General features: G+C 39.3%; 1 protein-coding gene across 1 annotated transcript; it reads right to left on the bottom strand.

The window, feature by feature from the left end:
- Positions 1 to 4,690: 4,690 nt before the first annotated feature.
- Positions 4,691 to 19,812, bottom strand: LOC117469046 (tubulin-specific chaperone cofactor E-like protein). The gene is made up of 11 exons (XM_034113436.1): positions 19,748 to 19,812; positions 18,111 to 18,213; positions 17,335 to 17,403; positions 16,645 to 16,823; positions 15,277 to 15,416; positions 14,435 to 14,616; positions 13,757 to 14,013; positions 8,453 to 8,579; positions 8,172 to 8,288; positions 7,949 to 8,060; positions 4,691 to 7,716 (listed from the first exon to the last, which is right to left on the bottom strand). Exons 4-11 carry the CDS (start codon positions 16,790 to 16,792, stop codon positions 7,483 to 7,485), a joined length of 1,317 nt encoding a protein of 438 aa, XP_033969327.1. The 5' UTR covers positions 16,793 to 16,823; positions 17,335 to 17,403; positions 18,111 to 18,213; positions 19,748 to 19,812; the 3' UTR covers positions 4,691 to 7,482.
- Between the last annotated feature and the right edge of the window lie 302 nt (positions 19,813 to 20,114).

Raw genomic sequence — 20,114 nt, 5'->3', positions numbered from 1 at the left:
GCTAGCCTTTAACCCAAAATGTGAAATGATATTGTTAATTTAAAGGTCATATCAATCTCTGTAATGTGTTTTAAAGCCATGAAAGCAAGTAATATTTCTAGTGATTGCAAACAGAGATCAACAAAAATGTTGTAATTTTTAAATTAAAACTACAACCATAACATGCAAAATGTTTGAACTGCTTTCAGCTGTCTTGAGATAACTGATGGTGGAATTATAATTTCGGTTTGAATGTCTTCTTATAACATTTTTAAGTGACAAATAAAAGGCAGTCAAAGAAAGCTTTACAGTATGATTCTGTGGGACTGATAACAGAAGTACATTAAAAAACATGCATACCAAAAGAATTCCCCCACTCTGCAAATTATTACATAATACACATTCTCATTTCAACAAATTTCACACAGATAAGCACATACACTATTACTTAATTCAGACTTGGTGTTGGTGCCAGCACTGCACTGTTGCCTCTCTCTGTGCTGGATACTATATGGCTGTGGTTCAAGCTATGCTATTTATTCAGCACTAGAATGGGAAAACAGGTCTCAGTGCTGTTATTCGTTTCATATAACCTGCTGTAAGTCATTGCTACACCACTACACCGTATCCTTAAGTCTATAATCACACCTTCTAATATTCAAGTATAGCAGAATTCTTCATAAATTAAACAAATTACAACAGTCAGAATAGTTATACATATTGGGTATATTGATAACATATTGAGGGTAAAACCAAGGTAAATACACCATGTAACACTTACCTAAACATAAACAGTGGATGAACTGACAGTACAAAAACAATATTTAAATACGTGGCTTGACATTCAACTAAGTCATCATAACACTGTGCACTGACAGGAATTCCTTTCTCTGTTAAGCTGCTTGCTATAGGAAAAATCAATAGCACCAAACATCACACGTCAATGCTCCTCTTACACTAGGTGCATGTTGTTTGATCAAATCAATACATACTGTATACATTCCACATTATGATAATAATACCCAATGAGCTTTGGTGAAAGAGATTCTGTGTAGGATGGAGTGAAATGTGAATTCATGTGAAGCAGATGACACAATGATATTGAGGCACAAATATACGTCTTTCACTGAAGTGTGCAGTTTAAAGGTGCATATGCATGCACATCAGTGAGGACAATTAATATATTCTATTCTAGGACATTTTAAATACACTGAAAAGAAAGTGCATTGATTAAGCATTTTAGACCTTGTGAAAGTATCTAAATGTAAAGTAAAAGGAAATCATATGATTTACATAAGAAAATGGAGCTTTAAATAAGGATTGATTTCATCTTAAAAGCCTAAATAAGAACATAAAAATAGATAAAAGCAAAACATATTACATTTATAAAGCCAGCTATGTAAATCAGAGATGTTGCCATAACCATGAACATACAGTACAAAGTAATGTCAAAGTCTCATCCTCATCTTACTCCCTAGAATGTGCTCAAATAAAGTCTCATGATCTGGATAAGGACTTATAGCTAATGGAGGGACAGATGGATGATTAAATACAATCATACCTGTACTTGCATGATGTTATGGATAGAGAAGTTATGTCTTTATAATTCTCCAGTACGGAATGTGCTTGGAAGATTGTCTTTTGGGTACCCTAATAGAGTGGTGCAGGTGTTTTGGGAGAGAAACCTGAAGTAAGGTCTGTGGTGTACCCAAAGTGAAGAGATTTTCACATTTTGTTCTACCACATAAAATACATCAGTAATACCTCACTTGTGAATGTCCAAATCTCTTATGTACTATAGAACAGCAGTTGCGGTGGTGGTGCGTATCCATGCGACCGTGATGTAGTTCAACAATGTGGAGTTAATATGTTTAGCTAAACAAAATGTGTAAGTATCTTAACTGTTTGTTTGCCAAAGATCTTGTTTTCTACTATTTTCAGAAATCCAATTGAAAAATCCCATTGCTTTTTGTTGATAGAACCCTTGCGACACAAACTTCTGGGTAGGGTCTACAAAAATACGTCATCACTGCACCACTCTATTTGTGTTTTATGCGTCAATTCATTCCTTAAAATAAACAAAACTATCTAGTGAGTTTACTGTAGTGGCAGAGCAACAATGAAACCTATAGGGGCATCACATGACATTACACAACAGATAACCTGTGTGGGCATGTGTGAGTGTGTGAGTGTTGATACAGAATTGGATTTGTGATAACAAACACAGATCTTGGTCAGTGATAAAGCAAATATCCATTCATCCATTTACTGCTATTAATCCCTTACGGCTAAGAAAGGTAATCCAGAGGTCCCTCTTCCCATCAAAGTCTTCTAGCCCCTCCCTAGGAATCTTTGGGCAATCCAGAGAATGTCTCTATCCCAGGAGGCATACTTATCAGAAAACCGAACCACCTCAACTGGGTCCTTTCGACGCAAAGGTTCAACGGCTCTAATCTGAGCTTCTGTTAAATGTATCAGCTCCTGAATCTCTCAACCTGATTCAGATGTTATCGGCCCGTTAGATGAGTGTTATCAGTAGTATCAGCTACATTGTTCGGTACCACTTTACAATAAGACTACTAGCCTTATAAAGGATTCATAACGGGTTTATAATTAGGTTATTAATTAGGTTGTAAACACTTTATTAATCATTAAGAACCATTTATAAACCAGTTCTAACATAGTTTTCATACATCAACACAGGCTCACTATTTGGCAAGATGACTAAGCCTTATATTGGCACTAGCTTACTTCGTCTTCATCAGCCAACATCCTTGGTATCTGTTGCTCACTGAGTTGATTCCCCCCCTTCCATCTTGATGTTTTTTGGCATCTCTTTATGACCATTCATTTATGAGTTACTAACATTTATAACTGCCAAAAGGGAGCCTTATTGTAAAGTGTAAAACACATTCCCATTTATTAATGAGTTACAACCATTTATAATTGGTACCAATTTTTATTGTAAAGTGTTAAACAAATCACCATTTATTAATGAGTTACTACCATTTATAATTAGTTTAAGTTATATTAAGCCTCAAAGTTATGCATACATTAGTGCGTGGTCACATTGAGTGACAGGTCTGTCCAGTGACTGCTGCCATGGGCGTAATTTCCACTGGGGACAGGGGGGACATGTCCGCCCCACTTTTCAAAATCCCATTTGTGTCCCCCCCACTTTTTAAATGTGTTTATTATTATTTTTTTACGCAAGCGGTCATCGTCAAGGAGGAGCGTCTGTGTGTGTGTGGCACGAGCGCATCTTGTGAGAGAGAGATAGAAAGAGAGAGAGAGGGGGTTGTTGTTAGCATTTGGTGCTAGCTCGGAGCTAACGGAGATTAGTAGCTGTTTCAACAATAAGGAGAGGGAGAGCTCTTTCCTGTCGGACTTTGAGAGACTGAGAGAGAGACAGACAAATATATAGAGAGAGAGAGACAGAGAGAGTTACGTGGGTTGTTGTTAGCATCTGGTGCTAGCCCGGAGCTAACGGAGATTAGTAGCTGTTTCAACAATAAGGAGAGGGAGAGCTCTTTCCTGTCGGACTTTGAGAGAGTGAGAGAGAGACAGACAAATATATATATAGAGAGAGAGACAGAGAGAGAGACTGAGAGAGAGACTGAGAGAGTTACATGGGTTGTTGTTAGCATCTGGTGCTAGCCCGGAGCTAACGGAGATTAGAAGCTGTTTCAACAATAAGGAGAGGGAGAGCTCTCTCCTGTCGTAAAACAGGTTCACATGGATAGGATACTAGATAAGTGTGCACACTCATTATATACACTACACATTTTTCTTGGATTTGTTAACACTATAGTCCCTAATATATTTGTAGAAAGGCAGGAAATGGAATTAAATCGAGAAAATGTTTCATTGCGGAGGACCCCCTGTTTTGTGTCCCCCCTACTTCTCAAACCAAAGTTACACCCTTGACTGCTGCTGTTAGCTTTCTGCTCTGCTAGCAGCTCCGTGAAGCTACAGGGGCTCTGCCTGCTCAGCTCATCCGGGGAACATAACTTGAACTCGGCCGTGTTTGTTGTGCTGGTGCCTTGTGGACTATTCTTCATGCTTAGATCGGACTATTGTGACTCGCTCCGCGTTTAAAACAGACGGTGCATGAATGCAGTTTTACGGTAAGTGAAATCAGAGTACTTTATTTATCTGTTGCTTATGTTTTTAGTCAGCTAACGTTAATGAATGTTAAGGCTTCGGTTAGATCTATTACATCTGTGCTAACGATGCTAATCGTAGCCTCCAAGTTCAAACGTAATAGAGAAGTGTTAAGCATTAAGTGGGATAATACTGTAGAACAAACGGCTTCTGTTTGAGGTTGGTAAAATAAGGTCATCCTTGTAAGTTAGAGAGATATTTTATTAGGTAGGTAACTTTATGCATTGATAAGCTTCATTTAAAATGATCGATTGTGTAGACAAGCTAACGTCAAAGTAGTGTTGAACGGCCTAGTGTGTGTGAAATTAACCTCAATAAGATGTGTGTATATTACAAATGTTAATGTCATATTTCAAGATGATTACGTAGATATTACAATATGGTTGGTTGAGCTGGAGTTCATTATTGAGCTTACACGTTAACGTCACAGTCATATCTGAAGAACGAAGAGAATACTTTTTTTTTTTTTTAAATCAATATGGACCATTACTGTATAATTATCCTTAAATTATGTTTTACAATGCACCTAATAAACAAGTATGGCATTTTGAAACATGATGTGCAACAGTTTTTACTGTAATTTGTGTGCATTTTGTTGTTAACTAAGATGATGTTATGATTTATTTTTTGGTATGCACATGGACGTCTTCGACATACTGTACCTTTCTTTCGAAGAAATGGGTCTTCGGAATGATGGGAGTTAAAGACAAAAGGCGGAGACTAGTGTTGAAACTAGTGGAGAAACGATCAAGATGCAACCTTGTCCCTCTGATTAGACGGCATGTTAAGTCAGGAAGTAGTATCATGACTGATGAGTGGAGGGCATACAGGAGAGTGCAGAGTAACATGGGGTACAACCACTACACCATAAACCACAGCAGGTGTTTGTGAACCCCCAGACAGCAGTCATACCCAACATAATGAAAGAGCTTGGTCGACCGTCAAAGGACATGTCCGTAGACTGAGAGGAAACCGTACAGAGAGTTTGTTGGAGGAACACCTCAAGGTTCTTGAATGGTCATCTTGGCTTGGCTCTGCTCACCCTGATGGACTGCTTGGACGCTTGTTCAAGAATATACACAAAGCCTTTCCAGTCTGAGTACCAGTATGTCTTACCAAGTCTTTCATTTATGTCTGAGAAAAGCTTTTATGTTTAAATATGTGTATCAGTCATACTAAACAGTCATTACTTTGAGTCCTGATTTTCTTCATGTGTGAATAAAATGTTTTGCTTGGCTCTGTTGCATCTTACTTTGCATTTCATGTGAAAAATGTGTATTAGGTCAGCGTAAATGTTATAACTCATTCATAAATGGACATGTGTATTAAACTTAAAAACAACGCACCCTTTTTAGTAGTTAGTTAAATGTTAGTGACTCATCAATAGATGGTGATGTGTTTCACACTTTACAATAAGGCTCCCTTTCAGTAGTTATAAATGTTAGTGACTCATTCATAAATGGTCATAAGAGATGCCAAGAAACATCAAGATGGAAGGGGGAGAACCAGAATCAGTGAACAACAGATACCAAGGATGCTGGCTGATGAAGAAGATTAAGTAAGCTAAGTAGCCAATATAAGACTTAGCAGTACAGATAAATGTGGGCTCACTATTTGGCAAGCAACCGGTCACAGTTGCCCTGTTTATCTCATGTCTTATAAAAGTGTGGAACGGTATATTCTCTTTTTCTTTGGTAAAGGTCGGACCAATGTACCCTATGCTAAAGGACTTAAGAGCAGAAGCAACAAAGGACCTTCCCTTAGCATTTAGATAACTCAACCAGCTCTTATCAAGGCTTTGAGGTAAATACTTCCAGGTCATTACAATTAGTTAGCAACCTTCCTAAGCAAAAATAACTTGATGGCAGGAAGGTACTCCTTCTCTTAAAGCAGTAACTCACACCCAACACAGTGGGAGAAATAAAGATTTGTCCGACTATGGCCTTTGGCTCTCAACCCAAATACAAACTGCCCGAGGCTGTGCTGAAGGCTGCAGTCTGATGATGCCAACAAAACATCATACACAACACAACTACATCTTCTGCAAATAACAGAGAAGGAATTCTGAGGTCCTCAAATCCATAAAACTCACAAAACAATAGTGATAAGGGAGAATGGTGACTAAACAAACCACTGAAAACATGTGTGACTTCCTGCTAATAGTTGGGACACAGCTCTACTTATATTGCTTGAAGGCAACCTTAAGCTAGTCCAGAAAAATACTGCTTACTGTCTTTACACAATATATTCAATGTATGATCATTGCACTCCTGAAGCCATTTTGTCATTAAGTGGTGTTATTTTCCTTTTTGTACTACCAATATTCTCCTTAGCCTGCCTTACCAATTTCTATTTTATTTAAAGTTCCCCTCCAGATTGACCTATTGTTGCTTTATTATCCACTGTGCAGGGTTTAACCGGAAGGTTTTTTTTGTGCTCTTCTTAAATCTCACTTTAGCACATGGTTTGTATGTACAGGCATAACGATAAGTTTGCAAGCCAATCCTAATGCAAAGTAAACTTACAAAACTATGATGTTGAAACTTGAAGCCAGGAGGGTACACAGACTCGGAATCGACAGGAAGATCTTGTGTCCAGTTATTACACTTATGTAGTTAATCACAATTTTAAATTTGTGTATTTTCTTATAACTTTTAAAGCACAGTATTTTCATATGTCCCAAGTCATTGGGGATTCCTGGAGGATGTGCAATTGGTATATTCTACGACAAACAACTATCGATCGTCATAACAAATCTAGAAATAGTTAAATGCTTTTGATTCTGCATTTTGTCCAACAATCAATAATGTGATGTAGCATCTTCTAACTTTTGCAACTATTAATACAAATACTGAAAAAAACACCACCAAAAACAAAATGGACCCAAATAAAAGACAGTTTCATAACCACCATTTAACAAGCAGGATTTTCCTTCAACAACTGCACATTTCTTGAAATGATGCCCTATTAAAAAATACTCTGCCTCACTGCTAATAATGGTAGTGTTTGCAAAAAGTGGGAAAGGTGGTGGCTTTGGATACTTGACTAGGAATTTGTTTGGTACAGTAATGGAGCTGCAGCAAGCTTTGCCGATAAAGAAGCGCCCTTCTCTCTGCTTAAGCTGGTAGCGTTGTCTACACACTCCAGTGGGTGCCCTCAAATTAAGCTGAAAATAAATAAATACGTAAAGGGCTGTAATTCCAGCCAGAGCCTCCGAGCAGCCCACTGCAGTCTCCATGATGGTGTTCCTAACGAGTGGCCGCTGATGCTGTTCCATATGCGTTTTCCATTTATTTCGTGATTCCAGTTAACGCATAATCAAATTAATCAATCATCACCCTATTTCGGCAGTTGGACACCAGCTTTTAACTTGGTCTTCGGCACCACCAGTATCTCATCACCGTCCTGAATGCTGTAGGAGTGCAGAGCCCGGGTTTTGTACTTCATTTCCTCCGGACCGAAGGCGCTGCACTTGTCGATGTAGTAGATCCTCATGCTGCTGGTGGACAGCTGGACCACTGTTGTCAGCTGCTTCTTCAGCTCAGCTACTGTCTGGTCCAAACGGATGCTCAGCTGACACAAAGACAAACATTTTATGCAATTGTGACACTAATTTAATTTAGAATAAGTACAATTAACCAAAGTCTGGATATTTGTATTTCTCCACTTCATTTGCGTTGCCCAGTGTGAAATAATATTTTGTTGATACCAGGATCATGATTAATGGGTTACAATATCACTCGAAGCCTTGCCTCTTTAGACATTCTACATTATACAACATAACATTACAGCCTGTTTAACACACCTGTTCCACTTTTTCCTCACAGTGAACTTCCACCTCGGCACGGCAGCGAGGTCGAAGGTCGATCTCAGCGAGAGGTTCTAGCTTCCCATACTTGGTTACTAGGGAATGGTATCTGAGGAGGAACAGAGCAGGTTGTGGTGTGAGTATTAAGAGTACACTCATACCTATAATGCATGACACTAACACTCACACTCTTGTAGTACAGAGAATAAGTGCAGCGTACCTGTAAGGCAGCTCCTCCTCAGGGTAGTCTAGGTGGTAACGGATGAAGAACCTCTCTGCGTCTTCTCTCTCACTGTCAGTCACAACACTGCCATTAAGCAGTGATATTGAAGGAAGCCTATGAGGAAGCACACGATATTATTGACAATGTGTGAATCGGAAATTTAAGTTGACTTAAGTCAGATTACTTTGGAAATGTTATGTCATCCTTTTAAACACTCCACTGTGTTTGAAACAAACAAGCAGTTTATGGACACAGGGATTTCCATTGTGGAGACTCACTGTGCTACCATGAGGCTGCGCTGCTCTGTGTTGGTGTAGGTCTGCAGTAAGGGAATGCCCTGCAGCCGCACCTCCTCCAGCCTGGGGAAGAAGTTGAGCTTCTCAATGTCCTCCCATCGGTTAAATCCTGAAAACACACATCGAAAACTCACTTTTTAAACAGTTATCAGGATAAATAAATAGCAACAGTTCACATGTATTATAATGAAGTGTGCTGTGTCTCTCACAGATAACCCTTTTTAAAAAAACAAAACATTTATCCATTTACTTTGTTTGTCCACAGATGATTCTCGTGATGCATTTGTTACATAAAGTAAAAAGAAAAAAACAAAGAAAAAGGCCAAAACATATGCCTTTAATCCAATAGCAAAAATAAAAAAGACAGGAATTAAAAAAAAGAAAGAGAGACAATTGTAATAATGATAATTGAAATTGTTTATATTATCATATCTAAGGTTAATTTAACTCTGTCCAACCCATGTGCTAACATTTCTCTGTGAAATATGTTAAACCTGGTGTCTAAAATTTGAATAACAAGTACAATAAAGCTACAGCCTGTCAGCATAGCTTGTTTTTGATTTAAGATGGATCTTCAAGACATAATCTGAAACAACAAGACTAATGTTCTACTCTCAACAGAACTCCAAAAATAGATCGACCAGCAATACTCCCCAAAATAGAAACAATTCCTGAAAAAGTGACGTGGAGAGGGATCTGTTCCAATACTCTACAGATAAAACAAAGCTTTTAAGATACAATGACATGTTTGCCTTTGCTATTTTTGTCAGCCATTAAGTCATTGCAAACAGATGCTTACTCTGCCCTTCTGTACTGAGCTGAACATCTGAAGCATATCAGTGTTTTACTACCAGAATGAAACTATAAATGGTTAAAGGACTGCATTTATATGGCGCTATATCCAGTCTTTAATACTCCTCAAAGTGTTTTACATATACAAGTCATTCACTCATTCAAACCATGTACGTACAGCAGGGACGTGCACAGGTACGGGCTAATGTTGCCCGGGCAACGGCCCGTTTGCCATTTTTGTCTGACCTGCCCCTCTGGAGAGAGCGAGAGTTTTGTTTTGTTTTCTATTGTGGCCGAATCAACATGATAAGCCCACTTTAGGCGCGTTCACACCGCAGTACTTTTCCCACTTTAGTTCCGATATAGTTCCGAAATGTCGCGTTCACACCAAAAAGAGCCGGAACAAAAATGAGTTCATGAGATCCTTTTTACCCCCTTTTCCGTCCCTGCTAGAGAGCAGGGACTTTCGTGGGAGAAAAAGGTTCCTATGTCTGATTGGCTGGGCGGAATGCAAACCACGCCCCGTAAAACTCCCAAAAAGTGTTGTGAAGCCGCCATTTTATTATCCTTGAATTAGCATTATTAGCATTAGCATTAGCCCAGCGCACAAACGGAGAGAGACTAACTTATGGCAACACAAAAGAAAACATGGGAGCAGTGGAGATGAGGAGGTGTCGGCGTTCTGGCGATTTACTCGGAAGGCTTCAGTAGAAGCTGCTGGGAGTCTCAGCAGCTTCTACTGAAGCCAGTCCCTAACTCCGGGGACTTCGGGTGGCAGTATACGCCGTGAAGTTGTTTGCGGCCTGCCAGTAAACCCAAAGCAGAAGAAGAAGAAGTGATGTCAGCGGCTTCATTTGCCTAATCCTCCCCCAGGGACTTATTCCGGTGTGAACGCGATCTGTACTTAGTTCATGAGAACTAAAGAGTTCTCATTAACTAAGTTCTGATGAACCTTTGTGGGAAAAGTACTGCGGTGTGAAAGCGCCTAATTAGTATTGTAGCGTCTCGCTGCGGGAAACACACCTTGTCAGCGCTGACATCTGCCCCCAGTCACGTGACTTTGTTTACAATCTGACAGCTGGAAGCAAAGGAAAGCCCTCCGGCCTCATATGGCTATGGTGATCACACCATGTGCCTGCCTGGCGTTAGAGTATAGGGGACAAACCAGGGGACTTTACCTCCTCTTGACACCGTCGGTTATTTACAAAAAAAACACCTAAATATACTTGTTCTAATGGCGCGTTTCCACTACAGCGCGGAGCACGGTTTAAGAGGGCTGTGACGTCAGCGGCCCGTCTTTGGTTGCGTTTCCACTTGGCCTAGTACCGGCCGGCGGGTCCTAATTCACAGTTTTTCTGGCCTCATAAAATCGTGGGTCTAGGGCCAGGAACAACGAGGCTGAGTCGGGCTGAGTATGCTAAACTAGAGAGAGCATCGCTGGCAAGGGGGCTACAACTACAACAAGATGGACATATTTGACCGTGATTTAATTGTAATACACGTTTCAAAATGATGCCGAAGTAACAACATACTGATACCGGTTAGTAAAAACCATGAATTAATGCTTTGACAAGTCTGCAGACAGACGGCAGGCGAAAAACCTTTTAAAATGCGTGTTTTCTAAATGGAGATTGGCTAAGCTAACGCAGTATATGCTCCGACCGTCCACACTCACAACAACGGCCTATACAGACATAAATAAAGCAGCGACTGTATTCGCCATGACACAGGCAGTCTGTGGTTTGTACTTGTTTAACTTTTGTCTAGTTTCTGAACATATATGAGGAGCTGTGAGCTCTGAGTGCTAACAGCTAACGACTGTGTTGTTTTTCTGGGGTTCTCATTGAAGATGACGTCACGGCTCCGCCTACACTGCGTTACTTTAGATACTACCCCAGTTCCTAAACTGTAATGGAAATGCGCCATAAAGTGAGCCAGTCCTAACGAGGCCTAGCCATAACGAGCGAGGCCGAGCGAGGCTGTGTAGTGGAAACGCGCCATAATTGTACTTCTGTCTTTCTGTGTCTTTTCAACTCCCTCACCGCTCGCTCTCTTTTCTTGATCGCCCTCTCACGGGAGAACACTTCACTCTCCCGCTTCATTGTAGGATTTCTGCCATGTCTCTACCACTTTAGTTTGACCATCTCTGTTATTAAGTTATGGAATACTACATAAATAAGTAATTAGATACCTTACCGTTACTGCGCTCATAAAGAATGATAAGAATAAGAATAATGCGTAATCCGCAAAACTAAAAATGTGCCTGAATAACGAATTTAGCAGTTGGACATAAAAGTCAACTGAGTGCCCTTTTTCCAGTTTAGAGCAATAGCCCCTCCAAATGTTTGTGCACGTCCCTGACGTACAGTATAAAGAGAACGGTCACGGACTGAAACATAAGTTGTAGTAACGCTGTTTGGCCACGACGAAAATGTGCATCTACACTTATGGCGCATTTCCACTACAACGCGGAGCGCGGTTTAAGCGTGCCGTTTTGGTTGCGTTTCCACTAGGAATAGTACCGGCTAGCGGGTACTATTTCACAGTTTTTCTGGCCCCATAAAATCGAGGTTCTTAGCGGGCCAACAACCAGGCTGAGTCGGGCTGAGTATGCTAAACTAGAGAGAGAGAATCGCTGGCAAGGGGGCTACAACTACAACAAAATGAACATATTTGACCGTGATTTAATTGTAATGCACATTTCAAAATGATGCCGAAGTAACAACATACTGATACCGGTTAGTAAAAACCATGAATTAATGCTTTGACAAGTCTGCAGACAAGACGTCAGGCGAAAAACCTTTTAAAATGCGTGTTTTCTGAATGGAGATCGGCTAAGCTAACGCAGTATATGCTCCGACCGTCCACACTCACAACAACGGCCTATACAGACATAAATAAACCAGCGACAGTATTCGCCATGACACAGACAGTCTGTGGTTTGTACTTGTTTAACTTTTGTCTAGTTTCTGAACAGATAGGGTTAGGGTTAACCCTAACCCTAACCCTAAACCCAGCTGTGAGCTTGAGTGCTAACAGCTAACGGCTGATGTTGTTTTTCTGTGGTTCGCATTGAAGATGACGTCACGGCTCCGTCTACACTGCGTTACTATAGTTACTGCCCCAGCTACTAAACTGTAATGGAAACGCAGCAGCACAAAGTGAGCCTGGCCTAACAAGGCCTAACTATACCGTACTAAGCCGAGTGAGGCCCTGCAATGGAAATGCACAATTAGTGGAGTCTTGATTCAAACTCATTCATTCAGAGGCAGGGGATGCCATGCAAAGGGCCGCCTGCTCAGTCGTGGAATGTTACTAAGTACATTTACTCAATTGCTGTACTTAAGTACACATTTGAGGTACTAGAACCCAAATATTTTCCTTTTATTTTCATTTTCTACTACTTTATACTTCTACTCTACTACATTTTATGAAGCAAATGTTGTACTTTTTACCCCACTGCATTAATGTTTCAGATGTATTCACTAGTTACTTACATTCTAAACTATAAAGAAAAAACATTTAAAATATGATTATTTGGTATAGATTAAACCATTCCAAAATTGTATTTAAGTAACTCAAAGTAACTTAAAAGTGGGCAATTTTGCTAAAAGTATTTCATAGTTCCAGCTTCTTAAAGGTGAAGATTTACTGAGTACTTTTACTCCTGATGCTAAGTATATTTCTTAATCGTACTTACAGTAAATACTTTTTCTTAAAGGGGACCTATCATGCAAAATGCACTTTTGTACGTCTTTTATACATGAATATGTGTCCCCGGTGTTCCAGGGAACTCAAGCGTCAGAAAACACAACCCTCTCTATTTTCCTCCATACCCAAATCTCTAAAAAAGGGGCTGCAACGGATCTGATAAAAACTGATCCAGATTTGAACACTGTCCTGACGTCAGGACGGTGGCGCTACGGCTATTGGGCCAACTCCACCAATCAGGAGGAGACAGCCACGGCCATTTCCGTTCGAAAGCGCTGGAGACGCTGTAGTACATATGCCAGGCCTGTAGATGGTGCTGTTGCTCACAGAATCAGCCCTTGCAAAAACAGAGCTAAAAATGTTCAAATTGAGCGAAATGAGGCATGGCTAAAATGCATGATCTGTTTGGTATTTTGAAAAAAAAAAAGTATAAATATGCCTTATATAGGTATGGTCCTACACTATATTATTCAAATATAGCATGATAGGTCCACTTTAAGTATCATTCTTGATGCAGTATTTTTACAGTGTGGTAGGCATATCAGTATTTTTACTCAAGTAAAGAATCTCAATACTTTTTCTACCACTGCACCTGCTCATGGAAGCTAACATTCACACACATTCACACAACCACATATAACCCAGAACCTTCCAGTTGTTAGATGCCCGCAAAACCTCACCTCCACAGAAGCCAATAAGGGACAATAAGGAACATGAAAATGTTTACATTGTTTAACATGTCCCAAACCAAAACACACATACAAATCAACTCTCGTAACTGACCTGAGTTGTGCAGGTTGATTCTGCGTAGTTTGGGGAAGAGCCTCAGCAGGATATCCTTGCCGTCTTCAATGGAGGCCAAGTTGTTGTTTGCCATAATGAGCGTGTCCAGACTGGGGAACATGGAGCCAAACTTGCGGACCTCGGCCCAGTCCTTGAGGCTGTTGTCGGTGATGTGAAGGAGGCGCAGGCTGGGGCAGGCCATACTGGAGGCACTCACACTACTGTACTCATTAAGGCACAGGAACAACTCCTCCAGCCTGCAGAAGTGAACAGGGTGTGGGAAAAGGTGATACTCTGCCTGGTCACATAGAATTAAGTTTGTCCATTACACAAAATATTTTCTTACAGAGGACATATGTTGCTTATTTTCAGAAACTCCCTCTGGAGGGAACACAGGGATTTTAGCCTTTGCAGACCATTTACATGCACTAAACCTATATAAACACACTAAAGGAAAGAGAAACCCCAAAAAAGCATGTTCCCCTGTCAAATTGAAATCTTGTATAATGAACAATTTGAAAATATGATGGAAAAATCTTGTTGGCTTTTTGTTTAGGCAGTCAGTGCAAAGCTTACAAATTTATGGCATCCCTGCAGCACTCAATTATTCATTTTCTCTCATCTTATATGCACTGTAAGCCAGTTCGTGGAGGAACGTAAAAGCAGTGATCTCCTTACTCAGTTGTCTCCCTGGTGAGCAGCAGCAGGGTGTCCCAGGACACCTGGGTGTTGTTGAAGACGAGGCGTCTGACCCGGGAGAAGCATTCAGCCCATCGCGGCTCCAGGGTCCCTCCTCCCAGGGGGTTCGAGCTCAGGTTCAGGAACTCCAGGTTGGGGACGTTAGACACGATTTTACTGATCTGAGAAACGAGCGATGATGTGTTTTCACTTTAGAAAGTAGAAATGTAAACAGAAAACTACAAAATTGATTTTACTTTTTGGACAGCAACAGATCTTTACTGGACATTAGAATTTGTCAACGGTGAGCATCATTATGTGTATTTAATTGTTATTTTTGGACTACAATAGGCTTCTATAGACAGCTATCCATACACATGTATCGCTAATATGAGCGTTAGTAAGGTTACATTAGATAGTGAAACTCATATTTTTTAAATCATTATCATCTATTCTCTCAATCCATTTTCACATTTAGTTTTTATCAATACACTGAAATATACTTTATCATCTCGGACAGGAGAATGAAGATTTTCGCTATACTTTTTTACACAAACTTTAGGCATTTCCACTCAGATTCTTTTTAAAGAAATGGATGGAAATGCATCTTATGACAGAGAGGAATATTCCTTGGTTAAGTCCTAAGTCTTCCATTGTTGTAACTCTTGTAACTCTTTAAAACATTGTACTTGGTACAATGACAATGAAGGAATTATATTCTGTTCTACTCTATTCTAATGTGTTGTATTCTATAAATGTTGCGTTTTGCGGGTTTGTTACAACAATCAACTACATTATCTTGGAATGGAAATGAACTACTGTAATAAACTCAGAGACGGCACCTCTTGCCAGTCCTGCAGCTTGTTGTGAGACAGGTCCAGCTCTATGACATGTGCGCAGAAAGCAGCGATCTCAGCCTGGTCTCCGGCCCTGTTGATCCCACAGCCGGTCAGCACCAGAATGCTGGGCAGGTTCAGACGGTCTGGAGGGGAGGTGGGAGAGGACGGAAGAAAATAAAAAGTAAGGGTTGGTCCGACAGAGGGGAAAGTTCGCACAGGAACAAGGATATTTATTTTGTTATGATCAAAGTGGCTTTGAGATGAAACGTAACGAGTCACAGGAAGCTTTGATATGTTACAACAAATAATTTTCACTGAACACAATGGCAACGAGTGAGGTGTTGAAGTTCCAACAAGGTGTTTTAAACTGTTTATGAATGTACCACTGTTATACCGATGGCTGTTTGTGACCTCAATAAACAACGACATACTGTAAGCTGCATTCACATGATACGTGCCTAAACGGCTGTAAATTATCGCGGAGTGCTGCTCTGTTCACATCAGTTCACATTATTTCAACGTTTTTGTTTATCGCTGACCTGTATGTATTAAACTAAAACAGAGCATTTTCTGTGAGCTCAGATTTTATTTCAGCTTTTTAAACTGTGGTATGTCAGCTACTGCCTGAATATTCTTAACTAAAGGCAGGCTTTCCTATTAATAAAATCTCTGAGCAGAGGAAACATTTTTGATCATGAAGTATCTTGTATTTATTTGATTTCATTGCATTTGATATTGAGGTAATCTAAAAGTAACAGAAAGTAATCAGGTTGCATTACTTTTATATTGGGATACTCAGATTTGGTTACTGCTTAAATATTTTTACAGGTAACTAGTAATTGTAACAGAATACATTTTTTTCCATATATTTTATAATGTTTAGATACTCCTATTCCATATATTTTATAATGTTTAGATACTCCTATTCCGTATATTTTATAATGTTTAGATACTCCTATTCCGTATATTTTATAATGTTTAGATTCTCCTATTCTGTATATTTTATAATGTTTAGATACTCCTCTGAATAGAGATATTTTTTATTCAGAATATGTAAAGTATATATTGTTTTTACATTTTCATTTTTAATTTCTATCTTTGATTTATTTGTATTCTATTCTATTTTTCTTTTAAATAATGTTGTCATTCCTGAAGATCTACTGTCAACATGCTGCTGTGACAAAATCATCTCCATCCATATCCATCCATCCATCCATCCATCCATCCATCCATCCATAGTAACCCTGAAGTACAGTAAGCCTCCCAACCCTGCATTTAAATCAGCCAATTATATTAAGTAAATAAAGCCTTGGCCCCTTCTTAGGAAGCTGTGGTGGGATAAGGAAAAAGTGATATGCCCGTGCAGCTCACCTTTCATAGGGGAACCTTGAGGACATGTGATGGGCACCACCACCACTCCTATACCGGGCCCTCTGCGGACAGGAAAGTTCTCTGGGCTGTACTTTTCACTCATGACCTCGACAAAGGTACGGCCAAACACGTCCTGTGGAGGCTCCATGACTTGGTCCTGCTGAACAGCCCCCTCTCACCTGATGTGGAAAGGAGACACAAATCCACATTGATCCGCTGTCCACTCATGCATGGGCCCTGTTTAACCAACCCAGGCATATTTGCTGCTAAATACATTACACATTACAGCACAACAGTTTATAAGGGCTGCAATTAGGCATATATGTTCCTTCAACTGATCAACATTTGACCTTGTTGTTGCGATATCTTGTTTCAACAGTTACAGTTTATTATCCTTATGTGAACTCTTATCTGTACTGTCCTGTATTTCACTCTTACTCTGTTGTTGCTTTAACTACTGAATTTCCCTACGGGTTTCAATAAAGGTCCATCTTATCTTATCTTAACTAAGGATGATTTGATAACACTTTCTATGAAGAATATACGGTGGCCGACGGTTTGTTACTCTTCAGCTGATAATTCAAGTTATATTAATATAACATAGATCCATCTGATGTGTTTGAACCACTGTCCTGTCAAATATGTCTAATCTGTTTCTATTTCTAAAATATATAACAGAAAGTGTCTTACCTGAAGAGACCTTTCCTTTGACTTGACCAGTATCACAGCTCACTGTCTTGTTGCGTTTGTAATGATAGCCTGTTAAAAAACACAAGAGTAGCTTAACTCCTTACACTGACAGATATATTTTATAACTGCAAGTGAAACAGAATGTCATCAACCCTCCTATTGTCTTCGATTTCCCCCCATTACTTTGGTGTTCGCGGTCAAATTTGACCGGTCCTGTTTTAACTGCTATTACATTAACACAAAAACCATTAATCATCACCAAATTTCATTTAACACCCTTTCAAACTGTAAATATTGTATCAGACTACTGGTATACATGAAAAACTGCAGTAAAGAATAGACACTGAACATGTATTGCGTGTGCCAGGTGGGATCCATGTGGGGGGATGATAAGAGATGATAAGAGCGGGAAATGTGTCAAATTGTTCTGTGTGTGTGTGTGTGTGTGTGTGTGTGTGTGTGTGTGTGTGTGTGTGTGTGTGTGTGTGTGTGTGTGTGTGTGTGTGTGTGTGTGTGTGTGTGTGTGTGTGTGTGTGTGTGTGTTTGTGTGTGTGTTTTATCTGATCCGGATGGTTACTAATTCCTTTTCTTTATGGCGGTCATTTTTGACCGGGAACACCATGGGTGTTACACAGTTGACTAAATCATAAAGCCTTAATGCAATCGAATGTAAAACAAAAAAGTTATGATTGATGAAAGTAGGGTCAGATTTGACCTGAAGACAACAGGAGGGTTAACTATATTTTTTTTAAAAGGCCTTGTCAGTAGTATCTTACTCCAGTGCTGTGTCTGGAAGATGTCTGCAGAAGAATTGCTGGTCCCTTTTTGGTCAGTTGCTCAAGGCAGACCAGGACAGAGAGGACCGCTCACCACATGACACTGGAAAACAAACAAAGTCAAAGATCACTGCCCTTTCTGCCTTGTTATTCATTTGCTAATATCAATCAAATCAAAAGAAGATGGAAGCATGTAGAAAATAATGCTGATGTGAAAGCCATTAAATATGTTTAACTTCTGTAATACTTTACAACACTGGTGCTGTGACAACATTTCCCAATGAGGGATAAATAAAGTATCTATTTATTTATCTAAAATTCTTTCCCAGTAGGCTACAAACCAGACAGCAATTTCATCCAGAGGTTTAAACAAAAATAAGGACAATTGTCTGTCAGGGGTATTAATGTATTATGCAGTAAGTAAGCCATTTACAGAACAACATTAGTTTAAAAATAATTACATCGTTCTGACTTGTTTTGTTACGTGTTAAATCCGCTAGGCCGAACAGCCTTGATAAATCCATCAATTTTAAGTATCTTTGTTCATCAGTAAATCTGTACATATTACATTTTATAAAACATGGTAGCAATCGATTAATCCCAAATAACTCGTTGATTCGGCATATATTTTTGTTAATAAAGCAATGAGAAATGTAACAAAATGTCAAGTTTACTGGCTAGATCCTCTTACGGAGTAACATCTATTGGTTGAAATATGATAGCTGCATCAACAGACAAACCGATTGTAAAGGTTGACATTTTATTGCAAAATGTGCTACGTAATCTATTAGATTTACGCCGATTTACTATGTAACTATTGTGGATTTTTATAAAATTCGCCCTGGTGTTATGCATCGGCCTATAGAGCGCAGGCATCTATAAATGGACTGTTTTGTTAATTTAATTTGGCAGGGTCTGTTTTGTAGGGAGTCCGCTGTGAAAAATGTCGTTATTTTATTATTCTTTGCTTATCAGTTTACAGTTTATCAGTTTAAACCTGACAACCATCGATTCAACACACTATTGTTGTCAATTCGGCATTTACCGTTTTGACAAAGCAATAGTTATTAAGACCACATTTTAACTTTTAAACGTGCCTGCCTAGCTATAGCCCCTTACCAAGTTGAATCAAATTAGGAAGAAGTGGTCCTGGCAACAACATGCACTTCGATTATAAAAGATGATATTTCATTGTTTCAAGTGACACTTTTTCTATAAAATGAACGCCGAACTAATGTATAAATGTTGCTGTTTTGTAATAGGTCTTATAGTGGGGGATTTATCTTATAAATATGTCAATAATATTAAGACAATAATAAATTCGCATATATTTTAAAGGAGTTTGGCTTTTTTTTTTACTAAAAAGCTTGTAGCTAACCCTGTACAGAAAATTACAACCCGGTTCCCCGTCATTTTCCCGGCTAAAGGAAACAACTTAACTGATGAATAACAAGTACAAACTGCTGCTGTTGTTGCTTCTGAGCCCGGTAGCAGACAACGTACAGCAGCTCGATGGAGCTCGAGATGGATAACAGATGGCAACGATATAAAATACTTCCAATAATAACTACCTTATGACAGTATGTCAAGAATACGTCTAAAAAACGGATACAATAGAAGGTCTTCGTTCCACATACCTTTGATGTCTACTTAGATTTTTCCTTGTTATTAAAAATAAACCAGCTGTCATTTTGCTCTCCGATACATCCCGGAAGTGACGTAGCTTGATAGCTGAAAATGAGTTGTTGTTTTTTTCCTTTTCATTTATTGATTTCTTTTTAGATTACCAGTTTAAAGTGGATATTTTATGAGCATCTTGTTGTCTCTATCCCACAAAACGAGAAGAAAACAGATGCCCCTGAGACAAGGATGTCATTGTCAGTGGTGTCATGTAGTGAGGTACTTGTCTTTTACTCAAGTATTGTACTTAATTACGATTTTGGGGTACTTGTACTTTACATGATTATTTTTTATTTCATGCTACTTTATACTTACTCCACTACA

Source organism: Trematomus bernacchii, unplaced genomic scaffold (assembly GCF_902827165.1).
Source record: "Trematomus bernacchii unplaced genomic scaffold, fTreBer1.1, whole genome shotgun sequence".
Classification (NCBI taxonomy): domain Eukaryota; kingdom Metazoa; phylum Chordata; class Actinopteri; order Perciformes; family Nototheniidae; genus Trematomus; species Trematomus bernacchii.
The sequence above is the reverse complement of the archived record's forward strand: the minus strand, read 5'-3'. Positions and strand labels throughout refer to the sequence as shown.